Source organism: Xiphophorus maculatus, chromosome 8 (genome assembly GCF_002775205.1).
Source record: "Xiphophorus maculatus strain JP 163 A chromosome 8, X_maculatus-5.0-male, whole genome shotgun sequence".
NCBI classification, from domain to species: Eukaryota; Metazoa; Chordata; class Actinopteri; order Cyprinodontiformes; family Poeciliidae; genus Xiphophorus; species Xiphophorus maculatus.
In genome coordinates, this window is record NC_036450.1 from 14,780,644 (window position 1) to 14,798,097 (window position 17,454).

General features: G+C 37.1%; 1 protein-coding gene across 3 annotated transcripts in view; it reads right to left on the minus strand.

Annotated features, from left to right (window-relative positions):
• The window catches only part of LOC102231173 (T-box transcription factor TBX5-A), a 30,277-nt gene extending 13,491 nt beyond the window's left edge, over positions 1 to 16,786 (minus strand). For 2 of the 3 annotated variants that reach the window (XM_023337933.1, XM_023337932.1), the window contains exons 1-7: positions 16,619 to 16,786; positions 14,909 to 15,090; positions 13,188 to 13,282; positions 9,427 to 9,546; positions 8,497 to 8,644; positions 3,727 to 3,879; positions 238 to 329 (exon numbers count right to left, since the gene is read on the minus strand). In XM_023337933.1, the coding sequence (XP_023193701.1) occupies positions 238 to 329; positions 3,727 to 3,879; positions 8,497 to 8,644; positions 9,427 to 9,546; positions 13,188 to 13,282; positions 14,909 to 15,058 (758 nt within the window). In that variant the 5' untranslated portion in view covers positions 15,059 to 15,090; positions 16,619 to 16,786. The remainder of the gene's footprint in view (positions 1 to 237; positions 330 to 3,726; positions 3,880 to 8,496; positions 8,645 to 9,426; positions 9,547 to 13,187; positions 13,283 to 14,908; positions 15,091 to 16,618) is intronic. The other variant, XM_005803740.2, reaches the window with a different exon arrangement.
• Positions 16,787 to 17,454: the final 668 nt, after the last annotated feature.

Genomic DNA, 17,454 nt, shown 5'->3' on the forward strand with positions numbered 1-17,454 from the left:
ATCACTGAAAATAACACTCACTGAAAGTTACACTCATTACTGGGTTGGAAGTCGGTGACTGAAGGATTAAAGAGGGGCTTGTTAAGTGACATTCTGATTCCGGCTGAACTAAAGTGACATTTATCTGCTCATTTGACATCATTCTGCATGTGTAAGAATTTCCAAATATTAAAGGTCAAGGATTTTCAAGGGAACTTCTTTTTAAATTGAACAAAATAGCATCCCGGCTGCAGCTACCTTTGCATTCTGGACATCCGGTGCAATTCCATGTCATCGCTTCCACGAAAGCCTTTCGCAAACGGGTTGTTCTCAATCTTTAGTTGTGTGATCTGAAACCGCAAACAGACTTTGCATTAATAAAAAATAAAATAAAATAAGAGTCCCAGGTCTCATAATAGAAGTCAAAGCCGAATTTATAACAAATTGACGTGATTTTAGAAATGCAACTTTGCAGTAGATTCCAGACTTCAACTTGAGTTTGGCTTTGCTCCTTTCAATTCTTCACCTATTGTCTTGTTACAACCAGAAACTGTCATGTATGTTTTTGGTAATTAACAACCCACTAATAATTTATAAGCTGAGGGGAAGCGTTCACCTTTTAGGATAGTGTTCAGAGTGATGTGCAGTTTTCCTCCTGGGAAAAGGCAAAACCAAGTTCATCTCGTCGGACCTGATCACCTTCTTGCTACATTTCTTGTCCCCTGTGTGGCTTGTGGCAAACTTTGAATAGGAGTTCTTCTGAATTTCTCCCAAAAAATTGTTTTCATAATGCTACTCTTAAAGGCCAGATTTATGAAGTGTACATCTAGTTGTTGGGCAGCTGACAGATTTTCCCGTCAGAACTTTTGATCTCTGCAGAGTTTTTGTTTCTTTGGCGCTCTTTTTGCCCAGCTTGCCTGATGGACAGCCATGCCTTGGTAAAGTTTTGCAGTTGTGGTCTGTCTGGTGTTTTTTGTACTGGGGTTTAAATTATGTTCAGCACAACTCTGTTCAATAACCAGGTGACTTCTGGGTTGGATTGTCCATTTTTTTTTTTTTTTGGGTGTAATCATAATTAAAAAATAGTTATAATTTCTTCTTTTACAAATTTGTTGTTGTAATGTAAAAAAAAATTCTGAAAAGGTTTAAGAGATTTAAATTCTTGGTGGATGTTCCTAACTTTTCAGAACCAATCAAAGAGAGAAAAACGGCAGTTCTAGAAAGATGGTCTGGAGGTCCTATAAGCCTTTAGTCCAATATAGCTGTATCTCAGCAGGTCATATTTTTATTGCATGGCTCATTCCATAATGCTGAACATTGTTTTGAAAATGCTTTAGAAATCCAAATATTTAAAATGCCTTAAGTTCTGGCAGGAATGTCTTGCTCGATAACAAAAAAAGATGCAAACTTATTTTAAAAATATAAATCAAAGCTCTGCAGGCTTAAAGCAGAATGCAGGGATATCCCTGTCATGGTTTCTTGCAGGTAATGAGTTGGCGGTTCTGGTGTATTTCCAGCTTTCTGACAGGACTGGAGGTTTGTATGCATGTTGGCCAACACCTACTCTGAACCTTGTAAAATCCGTCATGTGACACTTTACTAGCTGGTTGTTAATTAATGCAGGCAGACAGGCAGATGATTTATGTATTCTTTCATGATTTTCAAACTAGAAAGTAAAATGTTTGCAATTTCCTTTGCTTTCCTCTTGATTAATGCAGATAAACTCACCGCGACAATATTATTTAATTAGAAAAATGCTCAATATTTTCCATAAATTTAACCCTATGCAGAGGACTAGTACAAAATCAAATTAAACTCAAGATAATCATACATGGTCAAGTTTTTTAAAAAAAAAGCAGTTTTATAGGCTACATGTCTAAGCTTTGTTTATTAAAACAATCGTTGCTTTATTTCAGATGCTATTATAGCCAAAAATAATATTAAAATGTCTGCAACAGCTGCAATAAATTCTAATATGCATGAACAAAAAAAAAAAAACATTACCTAAGAAAACACAGTTTGGAAAAATGTTTTAATTGCAGAAAAGTCTGGAAATTGGACACTGTTTTATTAACTGAAAGTCCAACAGGTGAATTGGAGACGCGCCTGCAGCGCTTAATGCTCCTGCAGATGTTTAAATGTTTGATTAGACCGTTGTGGTAAAACGCTCGGAAATCAGAAATGCTTGTTTTTTTCTCTCTCTCTGCAGGTCTGGAAAGAGCCTCAATAATTAGCCCTGGGGTTACGATCCCAGCTCTCCCCAATAACGTGCTTAAAAATAATGAATGGTTTCTACAGAGAGCTGGTCATTTTGGGCTTCCTGTTCCCAGAGGCGCAGAGGCTTCTGATTGGCTGCAGGGACGCTATGCGTGTTCTCTCCCTTTCGCCATTATTTCCCAAACAAGAAACATATATAGGCCCTCATGGCTAAAATGATGCTTACCAGACGTTGTTTACAGATATTTACACCGCCAAGACTTTCTTCCCCCCCCCCAGTAAATCTGAACAAAGTAGATGTTCAGCTTTAGATTCTGGTCGGAAAAGTCTCGAAAAATGTATTTATTTATGCCCAATGTGTCACCATTTAGCCATAATTTTCCAAGCAGTTAATATAAGGAAAACAATAGATTGTTCCAGTTGTTCTTTAGTTTATAAACACTGAAATAAGTGCACAACTAGAAGTGAATTTACGAATTAAACAACGGAAGTTCAGGAAAACAACCAAGAAAACTAAAAAAGTTAAATGTTTTTGAAGTTGTAATTTTAGAAATAAAATACAAGCGAGATATAAAGCCTAAAAGATCTTACAATGCTTTTTTTATTTTTTATTTTGTCGGACAATTAATAATGCTTCACAATTTTGCTTATTTTCTTTTATTTTGAAGCGAGTTTTTCTAGACGGAATTGCTCATTTATCTTCTATACGTGCTATCTTTTCGTCACTAATGTGGAAGAGAAACTTATAATCTAAAACCATAAAATAATGTTTTGGGCTTCAAATGCCAAATAAACTGAAAAGTAAAAAAAAAAAAAAAATAACATACCCAAAGTATTGAAATAAAATGGAATCAGACAAAATGACAAACTGAATTGAAATGAATGTAATTTTGAGTGGCGCGTATTAAACCAATATAAAATCAATTTTACATATATGCTATAATAACCCGTTAGGATACACTGAAAATAATGACAAACTTCACACAGCCTATTGAAAGCAATAATAATAATAATAATAATAATAAAAGGTTGGATGCAGGGAAATCTGTTTGAGATTTGTTCGGATCTTCTGCAGCTCGTCTTTCTCCACAAAGAGCTGCAACTTTTCTAAAAGCTGCTTTAGGTCATTTCTCCTCCGATCGGCTTTCTGAAGTTTTTTCGTCGTCTGCCAGTGACTCGTTGTGATATCCGCAACTTTTCAGCTGGCGGTGAAACTGTCATTTTCTCTCTTTCAGTCTGTGCGCACACACTGCTGCTAAGAGTTTACCCTAAAACCTTTACTGTTTGAAAACACACGCTTTTTATAATCTCACGCTGATGTGAATCCTGCACACAACTTTGCACTCAAATCTGGGGTTTATTTTAATAATAATAATAATAATAATAATAATAATAATAAAAACAACAACAACAACAACAACTCTGCCGTTTGAAACACGTAAAAACATGAAGCAACTAAAAAGAGCTGTTTACCACATGAGAAACTGCGAATAAAGACGACACGAAAATATCCAAAAGCAGCACCTCTACCTTGTGGTTCTGGTAAGACGTGACCGCGATGAATGCTGTCTCCGGGAAAACGTGAGTGCAGAAGGCCGTGTTTTTGGAGCCAAAGCCGTTATTTTCATCCGCTTTCACAATGTGAATCCTCGGCTGGTACTTGTGCATCGAGTTGAGAATGATCTGGAATAAAGAGAGGGTTGTGTTTTACATTTTTGCGTGACAACGTCTGGCTGTAGAACATTAATGTTACTAAATAGTAAACAACTCTTGGTAACCTGGCCTCGGACTTTTGCAAAAAAAAAAAAAACGGATTTAAGTGATGGCTTAGTTAAAACTTTAGTGAAATTAAAAATAGATGTAGGACAATCGATACTAAAATCCCGTTCGTCAGACAATCTTGGCTGAAATTGTCTCGATTTTTCTTATTTTGAAGGTGTAATAGCTACCTTATTGCCCATGTATCTTGCGGACTGCACTTTTTTTTCTTGTCTGTAATTTAAAAACGTAACATGTTGCAATAAATGAATGCCTTTCTGGACCACAAATTCGCAGAAAAAAAATCTTTTATTTTTTGGTATAAAATTGATTAAAAATGAATAAAATAAATGAAAAGAACTAAAACAAATAATAAATTTAAATATAAAAAGCTTTTGTGGACAAACTGAATTGAATTGATAGGATTTAATACACACAAAACGTTATCTTCTTTCAATAAGGACGTAACTAATTAATTTTATTCACACAGAATTTAAAATATAGTACGGATTAATGAGTCACCTTAATAATAGTAGTAATAATAATGTGTCTTTATTGGTCTAGATAGATTATCCTCAAGGATGCTATAACAGCATCTTCTCTCTTGTTCTAACCCAGTTAGTGCCCTGAAACGAGTCAATTAGGATGGAGCTCATTTGAACTTGAGCATTGAACTTTTCCTTCAACACACCACCGTTCAGTGGACCCCAAGCCAAACTTCTTTAACTGATCAGCGAGTCATGGCTATGAGTCTAGGAGAAAAGCTAATACTTCATAATCTGAAGATTTAAAAACCAAAACTAGGGCGTCCTCCTCCTTTCCCCACTCTTTCTGTATCTACAAAGCTCCCTACCTTCCTGTGACCTGCAGGCATGTCGTCCTATTTCTTATCTTAAGGATTGTTTTTGTACCTGCCTTTCACAGCCAGCATGAGAGGAGACGAGGGCCTGCCCTGGTCTCCAGTTGAGGTATCCTGCAGCATTCCACAAAGAAAATCCCCTCTGAGTCAGACATGAGTCAGCTCAAAGGGGCTTTCACTGCTGATAGTCGTCCATTGCAGAGTCCAATCTGATCTCGTTTCAGGGTGAAACATGCTTTTTAGCAGGAAATGGTCAAACTCCTTCAAGTGACACCTAGCAAGAACCTGTGAGGGTAATTGCTTTGGTCCTGCTTGCTTTCAGCTGAAGGAGTAAATAAATCATCTTTACAGCAACAAAAGCTGCACAAGAACTTCTGAGTCCATATTAAAAAAAATAAAAATAATTCCGGGAAACATTTTATGAAATTAATACTTATTTCTTCTCTAATCTTTTCAGTCAATGGTAAAAAAAAAAAAAAAAATCACTCCTGCGAAGATATTACAAGTCGCATCTCCATTCCCTAAAGAGCTGTGGTGTATTTGTGGACCACCCACTGGGACCCCAGCTCACGCCTCGTCTCTGTGGCCTTCACTCACTGCACCAGTTCCTGTATCTTCACCCCCCCTCAGCCTCTGGATGATACTATTTAATGATAGTGAGGGATCACTTTAGGTCTCGTGCGTCTGCCCTTCGCTTTCAAGTACCTCGACATCAGAGAGTCCCCCACCCCCACTCCCATCCCCACCCAAGCCCTGGGATCAGTGGACTTCGTGCACCAGCATCTATTGCTCATCACACACTGCCATTCAAACGTAAACAGTGCGGTCCTCACACTCCGCCCGGCCGGCCCAAACATGTGTGGGAAGGCAGTGAGGCGAGCGCAGGAGAGATTAATAACACCGAGAGGTATTCTGGGAGCCGAGAGGGAGATCAAAGGGGAAACGAGTCCAGCATGGTATGAAACTTGAGACAAAAAAAATGATATTTAGGAATTCAAACACTGAAGTAGCAACATAGGAAAATTACGTGTGTGCAGTGAAACTGGAGAGCAGTGGTTTAAAAACTCTAACCCTGCAGGGAAAGTGCTACTTCAAACTATGATTACTCCTGAAGAACACTGGTTCCATCAGTAAAACGCAGGTAACAGAGCAAGGAAAAGCATTTCTAATAAAATGCCTTTAGGCATTATGCAAAAGAACAGTTTCATTATGTAATGAAGCAGCATTTTGACATTGCAAACCCTGTACGTAATAACTTTATGCAGATCTCTGTAACATCTTTTATAGGACATTCGTAGCTGTGAAAAATCTCACAGAAATGAACAGTTAGAAATGCAACAAAACATTTTAAGTAACATTTGTGCACTTCTTTGCATAGCTTTAATATTATTAAGAATATAATTTTGCAAAAAACGCATGCATGCATTTTCATAACCGAAAACGTAATAGAAATAATATGAGATTATGAAACTTTTGTTTTTCAACCTGCAATATTAAAAACGATCTAGAAAAATGAATATACTCTTATTAAAAACAAAAAAACAACAAACATTTACATCACTCTAAACATTTAAACAAAGAATGTTTAGAAACAAAGACTTAGACTTGATGCAGTTCAGTTAATTTTTCTTCAAAAACGAGATGTTGAGAGCAACAACAATAACTACATTCAGACCATTTAGCATCATCAGACTCGGGCCTTCTTTGTTTTTCAACCAATGAGCTCAGCTCTGATCAGTCCACTGATAGTTATCTCATTTAAGAAACAGCTCCAGAAAGAGAGGGGAAAAAACCCTCAGATTTAAGTCTGAACAGGTCTGTCCTGATCTATACATCAGGAATATGTTTTGGCTTCATGTGTCCCTGTAAGTAACTATAAAACATCTCTAAGCTATTCCCTCCAGCTGGACCAACAATCTGACAGAGTGTGCGTTTTCTGGCAAGCCACCAGCATTTCAATGATGGATCCCATGGTGCTGAGAAAGCGGGCGAGTCAGGAACCACTGTGACCAATCAAAAAACACACTTTAACCCCCAAAAATGTACGACACAACTCAATGAGCTCCAGTCTATGTTCTCCAGCTGGGTTTTGGCAGGTCAACAACCTCTATAGAAACCACGTGGACAGACTCCGGCTTGTGGAAATATGATTTGTTTTGGTAACTGAAGGACTAAAAACAGTTTCGACTTAAAAACAGGTTTGAATGTTGGAAAACAGTGCCGTCTGTGCGGTCAAATTCTTTTATAGCACGAGAACGTGTTGTTATGTTTCAGTCATTATTTGCATCTGCTAACGGAACATTTAGAGGAACAGCAGATGCATTGCAGAGCCTCTCTCTTATGATTGGAACTGCTTGAGAATTTTAATAAGCTTATTTAGTCTTCTGTTCTTTTTAATAGCAGCGATGCATCTTTTTACAGCCGTTCTTAGCAGAGCCTGTTCCTGACAAAAATGTCCGTAATTGAGTGACCACCAACAATTTAGACCTCAGTCTACCAATCAACTCAACATTTCATGAAAACCTGCTGCCAGCTGCACACTTTGTTCATAAAGTAAAAGATGCTATTTTTCCTTTTATTGTAAGGGTAGGAATGAATAAATCTCAGAGCCAGATGCAAGCCATAAAGAGGAATTAAAGTTTAGAAAATGAGTACCATGTAGAGAAATTCTGGTTCAGGTATTGTTTTTTGTTTTCTTGCTCAGAAAGTGCAAAAATATACTTTTAAATTTCTAAATGTAAGAAGTCTTTGAACGAACTTGAAAAGGGCAAAAAATATTTTTTATACATTATTGTTACGATTGTTTTTACGATTAAATTGGCATGTACAGCAACTTTATGTTGAAAACTAGATGAATTATTCTGGAGAACTTGTGTAAACTGTGATCCAAAGGGCCTGGCTTAAAATATATATTTTTTTGAAGACTAATGTAACTATAAAATGAAAACTTAGTATTTTAGTTCAAATTTACTTAAAAAATAAAATTATAAATATACATAAACCTTTCAGATATTTTACTTGTTTGGTAGTTACAAATAATAACAATAACTTTTGGTTTTATCTAGATAAAAATGAGAAAATGAGATGCCTTTTACTAAAAGTGAAATGAATTATTAAAGTGCATTTATATGTATTTTTCTTTGAAACATAAAAGATCCATAAAGTTCCAGAAAAGGCAAGAGAATGCGAGAATTATAAAATGGCAGAAAAATATAATTGTGTAATTACATCAAGAAAGATACTCTTCTAAAAATATAGATGATTTATAAAAGTTTTTTTTTGGTGTAAAAATAAAAAAGGATCAAGTAAAATTTGCATCGGTGTGGTCTAATAACAAATTTAATCTTCCTTGGTCGATCTATTTTTTGAAAATAATTAACCAATAATCAACCTAACATCATTATAATATATGTTGAATATATAAAATGAAAGATTATTTTTTTTAATTGCAATGGAAAATACAAAACGTAATAATAATAATAAATGTATCATCAAATTTCTTTTGGATTCCAAACACCATATTCTTTCAGCTGCAGCAGTGAAAACCTCCCGGTGACAAAACGACAATACATTTGGATGAGTGCAACAACACCGCGACGCAAAAGCCCCATCCACGCAGCGCACATGCCTCTGCGCGACTCCGCACACAGCGTTAGCAGAACGATATGGGCCCAGGCACCTACGTGTCCGAACGGGTCCAAGTGGTTGTTGGTCAGCTTCAGCTTCTGGAAGGAGACCAGCTGCCTCATCCAGTGCGCCCCCGTGGCCGGGGAGTCCGGATGGACGTAGAGCCTCCCGGGCATAGCGGGCTCTGCCTTCCCGGTCACAGACCTGACGCACAGGGACAGCAACACATGCGCAACGGGTTAAGCAAGCGTGTAAGCAGTAGATGGGCAGCTAATGGACTGGAAAAGGTGATGCATGATTTGCATATTTTACAGACTGCCATCTGAAGTTAAAAGCTTTTCATGAATTTAATTTAGGATTTTAAAATAAAGACCTAAAAATGGCACGTTTAACATTTTTGAACAATTTCCGCAGCTGTGCGCGCAATTTGGCTCAGCATTTAGCCCTTTTTTTTTTTTAAATACTACTCACATAAATAAAGCGACCCCCGATATTCTGCAATACATGGACATGTGTAACAATTATTTCCACACAGTGTTTTGCTCGGCTCATTATCTGCAGTACTGGCATGTGATTATCCTCTCCGAGTCTCCCCTCTTTTTTTTAAAGGCATTGACCCAAACAAGGCGCTCCTGCCTTTAAGGTCGGAGATCACATAGGGTAAAAACTAAACAGAACTTCTCCAAAGGGCCACTGCAACTGTAGGAAAAGTCATCAGCATGAGCCTATCTCAAAGGGAAAAAAAAAAAAAAAAATCAGCTCCAACTGAAACACGTCAGTCATGTTGACTGTAATTCTTGGCAACCATTAGAAAACAGGCAGGTCATAATTCTGCAGGAAATTATACGTTCGCTTCCGATTCTCGTCCGTCAGGACAACATAAAACTTTCCTGCTGAAGTCCACTCCAGATAATGGGACATGGGAGGAAAACTGTTTTTTCCCCCTAAAAGTTTCATCCAGTTTAATTCTTTATTTTTTTACCCACCATTTATTGTCGGCAAATTTGTATCGATGATCGTCCGCAGGAACCACGTCCATCAGAAGAATGTACTTCGTTTTGGGGTTTAGTCCAGTCACCTTCACCTTGAAGCTGGGGAACATTCTCCTGCGAAGAACAAACGTCGACTTTTCTATGACTCTGGGTAAAACTGTGTCTCAAATGTGCACAAATAGTTAAGGCGGAAAAATAAATCTCTTTAAGCTAGCTTTGCATTAATTAAGCCGCAAAAGTTTACAGCGCAACTTTGAACAGTTAACCTTTTTTATGAGCGCATTTACAATTATGACGCACACAACCTCGCATGGAAGCAGCTGAATTATATGAATGCTTTTATTTAGTTTGGAGAGGAACGTTGTGGGTTTTTTTTTTTTTTTTTAGGGATCTGGACGTTGTGTCTCAAAGAAACCATTTCACTGTACATGCATCTATTTGTTCTTATTTTAGTAAATTATGGGATAGGCTACGTGGGAGCTGCAATGCTGAAAGAGCAGACATCCTATGAACCATATATTTGCCCTTCTAGACTGAAAAAACAAACCGTTCGAGTTAAAGCAATATAATTGGTACTTGAGTACATTTGGATAGGTTTTAAACATTAATTATGCGTTTCTGAAATTATGTAGGTGTGTTTTTTTCTAACAGAAACCTAAATTACATTAAAATATACAGAAGGTCAACATAAAGTTAGAGATTTTTTCTTTTACATTGTTCTTTAGCTCTGTAATATATAATCTGTTTATAATGAATGTTTACAGAATTCTAGTCCTTTGTATTTAAATAAAAAATATATTTAGCTAAGTAGAAAAGAATAGCCAGTTCTCCATGATGAAATAAAGCAGGTTAGGAGGAATATTTTTCATTGATTATCATTAATGAGGGTAAAAATGCACTGTTCTCGCAATAAATGAACAATATAGCAAGAACAATGTGATGAATTACAGTAAATTTGTTAGTTTATACTGAAATCTGTCAACTATAGATTCATGACCTTACTGGATTATTTGTCCAGTAGGATGTGATTTTCATAGCAAAGATTTTACAACGCAGCTAAATATTCCTATTAGTACTGAATCAAACGGGTTAAACAATTCAATTTTCTTTTTAAGATAATTTTACTCAAACTAATAACTAGATTACTGAAACCTCTATGCTGTATTTTATATTAAACTTTAGACAACACTAAGGTTCAACTTGAAGTGAACCTTCATAATCAGCTGTTCGTAAATATGATAGTATTTCAAATTTCTTGATTTTTGAATGGTTTTTCCATAATTTACATTGGAAACCTGCTTCACAGCCGCAGTCATTACGTGCCAAAAAAAAAAAAAAAAAGTAATGGATGCAGAGGATCCTCAAAACAACAGACCTCTGGTGGGTCCTGGTTAGAGAGTCATGCCAAACAATCTCCTTCTTAGTTTCATGAGGTCATGCAGTTTGGCCTCTGTTTAAAAAAACCCCCCAGAACTATTTGTTTTTGATTGAGTTGTAAAACCTCTGTGAAACTTTAAAATATTAATCTTATTTAAAGTCTTTCAAGGTGGCATGCAGAGCTAGCCCAAGGTATAAGCAAAACCATCAAGAGACTCTCTAAATGCTTTAATTTTAAACCCGACCATAGATCTAAAATTTTAATATTTGTTTATTAAGCATGTGAATAGCATTAAATTTGATTTGACGGTTTCAAGTTAAATCAAATAAAGGACTTTAAATAGCTTGAAAGCTTAAATGTGCTATTTAAGAGAATTGTCAAGTTTCTTTGTAAAAGTACAAATAACCTTCATTGTTGTTTTGACGAAGCCACAGTATAGTGATACAAGTTTAATCTTTTCTTTGTGTTTCAGCTCAGTTTGCTCACAAATCAGGAATTAAGCAATTAATAAACGGTAATCTCTGACTGCTTTTAAGCTCAGCCAGTTAAACTTTGCCCTCTCTCCGATTCTATCAAGCCTGTATTAAAACACTGTTTGTTGGTGATGGTCTGAACAGGAATTAGGCCCACAAATCAAATTCTGCTCAAGGCCCTGTATAGTCTTAGGCCAGCCCTGGTGGCATGTAAGCATTTTCTCAACGTGCACCTTGGCGTTAAATAGCTCAGTTTACCAGCAAGTTGGATGCTAGCTGAAATCGGATTTAAACGAACTAGAACTCTTCTATTAATGTGCTTTGTAAAGTTTTATCCCTGTTAACCAATAGCTATAATGTGCCGGTCTTTGGGAACGGCTTCCTCAGGATTGAACATCTGACCCTTACAGCAAGTTTGACATTAGCATTAGCACTGTTGCTCATGCTAAAGCTATATTTTAACTTCTTAAGTCTCTTTTTATGAGGTGACATAAAAAAACTTTGTCTCCTGAAAACCATCACTAAGATGCACCACAAATCCCTCAAAGTAAACAGCTGGGCTTGTTTACTAGTTTGACTTTAGCATTAGCACTAAAGTAAACCAGTCAAAGCCACATGTGAACTTAAAGTCTTGCACACAAAACTACAAATCATATGTAGTTTTTAAGCTTTGCTAAAATATTATTTACAACAAATATGGAAGTAGCATTTTTTTCTGCTGGACATTATACACAGCGAAAGAGTAAAGATTCACCATCTAAAAAATAACATGAAAAGTTACATTTTAATCTATCTGTTTTAATTTTAATCTCTTTAAATTATGATATGGTAAGCAGCTTGAATAGCCTGGATTTAAAAACGATTGAACACTACATTTACACCTTGATTTTAATCCTTCATTTTCCTAGCGCAACATTTTTTACTGCATAGTTTAGCTTTGTATTTTATTCTAGCGTTGACTTTTTTGCTTGCTCGTTTTACAGTGCTAAATCATTCTTAAACAACAGCTTACCATTCATGTAAATACGGAATGACAACGAAGCAAACTGTTATGCTTGAATACATTACAATTTTCATTGGTAACATCTAAAATCTATTTATTAGGCATCATTTTTCACACACTTGATTAAAAGTGCAATACTATAAAGGCTAAAATGTAATACAGTACAAAATTATTGCACAACAAGTCAAGAACAAAGCTGGGGACAAGGAGGAATCTAGACTTTCTTTTTAACAAAAGCAAACGTCAAATGCCAGACGGGGAGGGATTTTTTTTTCTGCAGCTCTCATGGGAAAACGGTGATGCGCCTTGGCTGTGGTGTAATGCAGCTACAATGAATTATTTATTTTAATCATTTACAGAACACGTGTGAGCCGTATGCCGCAGGGGGTGGGGGACACCAGTGGTCGGCATTCATATATGAATGTTCACACCACGCTTTGCGAGCTGTTTTGACTCGGATGCACTCCGGGCTTGACAGCGGTACACACTCATGCACAACGTCTCCCCCCCCCCCCTCTCTCCTCCTTCAAGTCATGCTGCAGCTCAAGAGCTGGGACACAGAAAAGTGTCTGCATGCAATTACAGCAGAGCGGGAAGAACAGAATAACTTCCTTAAAACAGATCTTTACTCAAAAGGAAAAGAAAAAAAACAACATTTTGCACCAGAGTTCAGTTTCTGAAGGATCGGTGTCTGGTGGTATTGCATTTCACAGAACAAAAAGGCCACCCAAGGTAAAAGTGTGTGATTATAGAGTGGTTTTTGCGACGCGTCAGCCAGATGTGCTGTTTTTGTTTTGTTTTTATCTTTTCTCATGACTGAAAATACTATTTAAACACCTTAAAACTACACCAAATGACAGAAAAGCAGAACAAAACAGAGCTTTCAAAGAGTTGATCTTACCGTCCAGCTTTGGTTATGATCATCTCCGTGCCCACCTCGTGAAACTTGATCCACAGTTCCCTTTCGTGCAGGTAGACCTTTATGCCTTCCATTCCCTTTAAAAAAAAAACAAAAAAACAATCGTGCATTAAAGTGTCTTCTATTGTTAACACCCACTTCCCGCGCAAAACGTTGTTGAAGAGACAAACGACCAAACATCGTGAAAATATGGTTGAATATCGACAACAAATAAGTAAACATGAAGAGGTGAACGTGGATCAACCAAGCCTGACTTTCAGCACTTTGGTTCAGGTTTAATTTGGTGGAGAACGTGTGAGCTGAAAACTTCTAACAATACAATTTTTTTTTTAGGCTACATAAAAAACGTCTCATGTTGGAGGAATCACTTCTGGCACATTATGCGCACCATCCATGCGCATTTAAAGCTTAATGTGCTGGCAAAGGGTTTACTTTGGAAATCCTTGTCTGACAGGAGACTACTGACACGGAAAACAGAAAAGTGTTTTATTGACAGGCTTTGGACACAAGACATCCAATGTCAGTTTGTTTTGAAAATAGAATTTGTCTGCTGCAGAAGAGAAACGTAAATACATCAGGCAGACAGATATGCTCTCCAAATAATTCTTCACGCGTCTTTTTCGAAAGTCCTATTGTTAGTAAAAATGTAATTTTTATCGAATAGATTTCCGGTGAAATTTGATCCACTCAAATAGCCTTCCAACCACTGATAGGCCTAAAAAACACACAGTTACATTTAATTTTTAAAACATTTTTGAAAGGGGCTATAAAGACGCACATAATAATTCATAAATATGACAATTTTGCATGCCAATTAATTGAAAGTAAAATCATTTCTGCATTTTTTAAAAATCATAATATCTGTACATATTAAGTTTAATATATAAATAGGATTTCAGTTTTTACATCTTAATGTCTATGATCTTCACCATGTCACAAATTAAAGCGGGTAAATGGTATTGAGAATTTATCGTTAACAAAAAAAAAAAAAAAAAGAAAAAGGCAACAATTGGCCGGAAGTTCCGCATTTTAATTTTACTGTAAAATCAATGCGAATCTATCATGCAGTGCGGCACCAACACTCCTATAACACCTATAACGGCAAAAATCGTAATCCTGCAACAAATGATGGAAAATCTTCTTACAGTTGCTTAGATTTTCCAGAACTGATTCGGAATCATTGTGTAAACAGAACTGATCAGATTGCGGCCCCTTTACTTTGAAAGAAAAAAAAAATCAGCCTCTACAATGAGACGCTGTCCTTCACCGAGAAAGAACTGCTAAGAGAACGACGTTCACAATGTAGCTACTTTTATAAACTTAATCTGTGTTTCAAATGTCGCAGAACAACAAAGTACAGCAGAATATGTTTCAGTGATTGGCTTGATGTTAAAGCACTGCTATAAACTCGTGTTTTTACTTATGCAGTTTGAAAAAAAAAAACTTTACAAGAAAAAACAAAACAAACAAAACCCAGCGTATCAAAAGTTCCCCTGATTGCATTGCTGAAAAAAGATTAAAAAATTACGATAAATCCCTCGATCACTTTGAGTAACAGTTCGATAGCAGCCAATCAACGCTGTATTTATTAATCGAATATAAAGTGTCAATCTTTAAAAACACAAGTGTGAAGGGTCTGAAGCAATAAGACTGAGGCCAAAAAAAAAAAAGCAACAACAAAAATCACACAAAAAGAGACGTACACTGACCTGCTGGATGTAAGTTGTCTGCGATGATGGGGATTTCCCCGAAGTCCCGTTCTGTTTCTCGGGTTTATTATCGTTCTGTAATTCCCTTGAATCCGAGCCTCCCGGAGAGTTCTGGACGGCAAACGTCTCCTCCTGGTCCGCCATGACCGGAGCCCCGAAAAACTACACAGACCCAGCTGGAAGACCGATGGGAGACATGTGAGAGCGGAAGGACGCAGAGTGTTTCTCAGAAGTTAACAGATGTAAATAGACGCGTAACTGAATGTCAAAACAATTATTGTTAAATATTTTTTTGCTTTTGTACTTCAAGCGAGTAGGATAAAAGGAGAACCTTCGGTTTTACGCATACCATAAACACACTTGATTTAAATCACAGGATTTGCACTGAATGGCCCAGTCGGTTAAAATGTGACATTTTATTTTGGACAGTATGATGTGCATTATTCATATTGTCCCCCAAAATCAATGCACATATTTGATCGATTTACTTGTTTCACAGCCGGCAGCAAGATGCAAAATGAAATGCATGGGTTGCTTGATAGCGAAACCTCTGCAGAGAACTATACGCTTGTATGCAACTAAGATGACAAAGCTGCCTGCCCAATCCGATCAGAGCGGAGTCTGCTTACCTAAAAGCAAAAACAAAAAAACAAAAAACAAAAAAAAAAAGAAGAAAAAAACACGCTTTGGTCTGCAACCTGGGCAGACCACTCTAAAAACGTCCAAATGCTCCAGTCAGACAGTCCGGGCGTTTTGCGCGAGTCTCCCCATGAATGCTCCCTTTTTTCGGTGATGTGTTTCCAGATTTCATCCAAGCGGAGCCTTGACCGAAGAGGACCAAACTACGAGACGCCGCTCACAGCCCATGTAGAGGATTTTGCAGCCCCGTCCCGCTTTTGTGAGCTGAGCCCGCCGATAGCACCGAGCGCCGAGCCGCAGCCGAATCCCAGTGGAGCAGGTCCGACACCTCCTTCTTCTCCCTTCCTCTCTCCTCTCGCTCTCCTTTCTGCGCGATCGCTCTGAAACTCTCCACTGCGCATCAGTGACCAAACATTGTGAAGCGGAAATCTAGTCCGAGACGTGCAAGCAGCACTGAGGGGAGGAGGAGGAGGACGAGGAGGGGTATATGGAGGAGAAGGAGGAGGAGGAGGAGGAGGAGGGAGGTGATGTTCACTGAGCAGGAGTAGCTTTAGCTTGTATGACCAAAATAATGATTCCTTCAAGTTTTTCAGCCCATGTCTGATTATTTTTTCAATCTAATCCTCTTATTTATATTTAGAGATCTTGTGCTGTTATGGGCAACCAATCCTCACCAAATCTCCAAATACTGCTTACCAGCACAGTCAGTCTAAATTTACGAGTGCAACGTTAAACATAAAGTAAATTTCAAGGAATTGGGTTTTGTATTTATTAATGTATAAACATTGGTGTTATTTATGCAATTAAAAAAAGACACAAAAATTATTATTTTTCTACTGTCTGGGAATAAAAGCGAGGCGCAATGAAGCGTAAATACTCACCTATGAAAGTTAAAAAAAAAAAAAGTTAGGTGTATCTTCATGGGGGTCTGAGTTAAACATGGGCTATGTTTGACTGTAATTTACTTACAACTAGGAGAAATGTTCCTTCCGAGAGATAACTTAAAGGATAGAAAAATATAAGCCAACTAGAGTGAACAGCAGCGGAGAAATTGGAACAACTAACCTGACATGAAGCAGAACTTCAGGTTACTGTGGTGAGCCACTGAAGTTGTGTTTGTTTTGCACTGCGGATCCTTCTGAGAGCCACAGGCTTACACTGAAGACCTTCTTGTGCTTTCTAAAAAAAAAAAAAAAAAAAATCTAATCATTTTTTTAATGACTGACTCCCGCAGGCAAACTGTTTTATAGTAGATCATTTAACTAAAAATGGTTGTCATCACGTGTTTCTCAATACGTTTGCTCAATTGTTTGTTTTCGAAGAAAACAGTCATCCTGCCAGGAACAGTAAAAACCCGTCATATCTGGTGGAGAATTTCGATATTCTGAAAAGCATAAATGAGCTTTTTTTTTTTTTTTTAGAAGCATCACATGGAGATTATTTATTTATTTGTAAAGATCATTTCAGAAAATGCTACATTTTATTCAGTCTATATTTAAAAGAATAAATGTTTTTGGCTGACAAGATTTTCTCTGACTTTTGGAAACACGCACAACAAAAACCTAAACACACACGTTTAAGAGCTCAAAAAATGTGTAGAACAGCATAATGTCCAACAACCTTAAGCCATAGATACGTCAATAATACGCTCATCAGTTGAAGAAATTGTGCGTCATTACGCAATGTACCTGTGCGCCAGCAACTTATACACTGAGCAACGAAAGAACTATAACTGGATAGTTTGAAAGCTGGACGAATTTGCTGGATTCATGACTGAAGAAAAGAAAAGAAAAAAACTAGAAAAGAGAAAAACAAGTGTCTAATGGTCACAAATGAATATGTGCAACTATTATTTAATGAAGGAACTGAGAGGTCACATCTGGAAAAAGTCAGATAAAGTT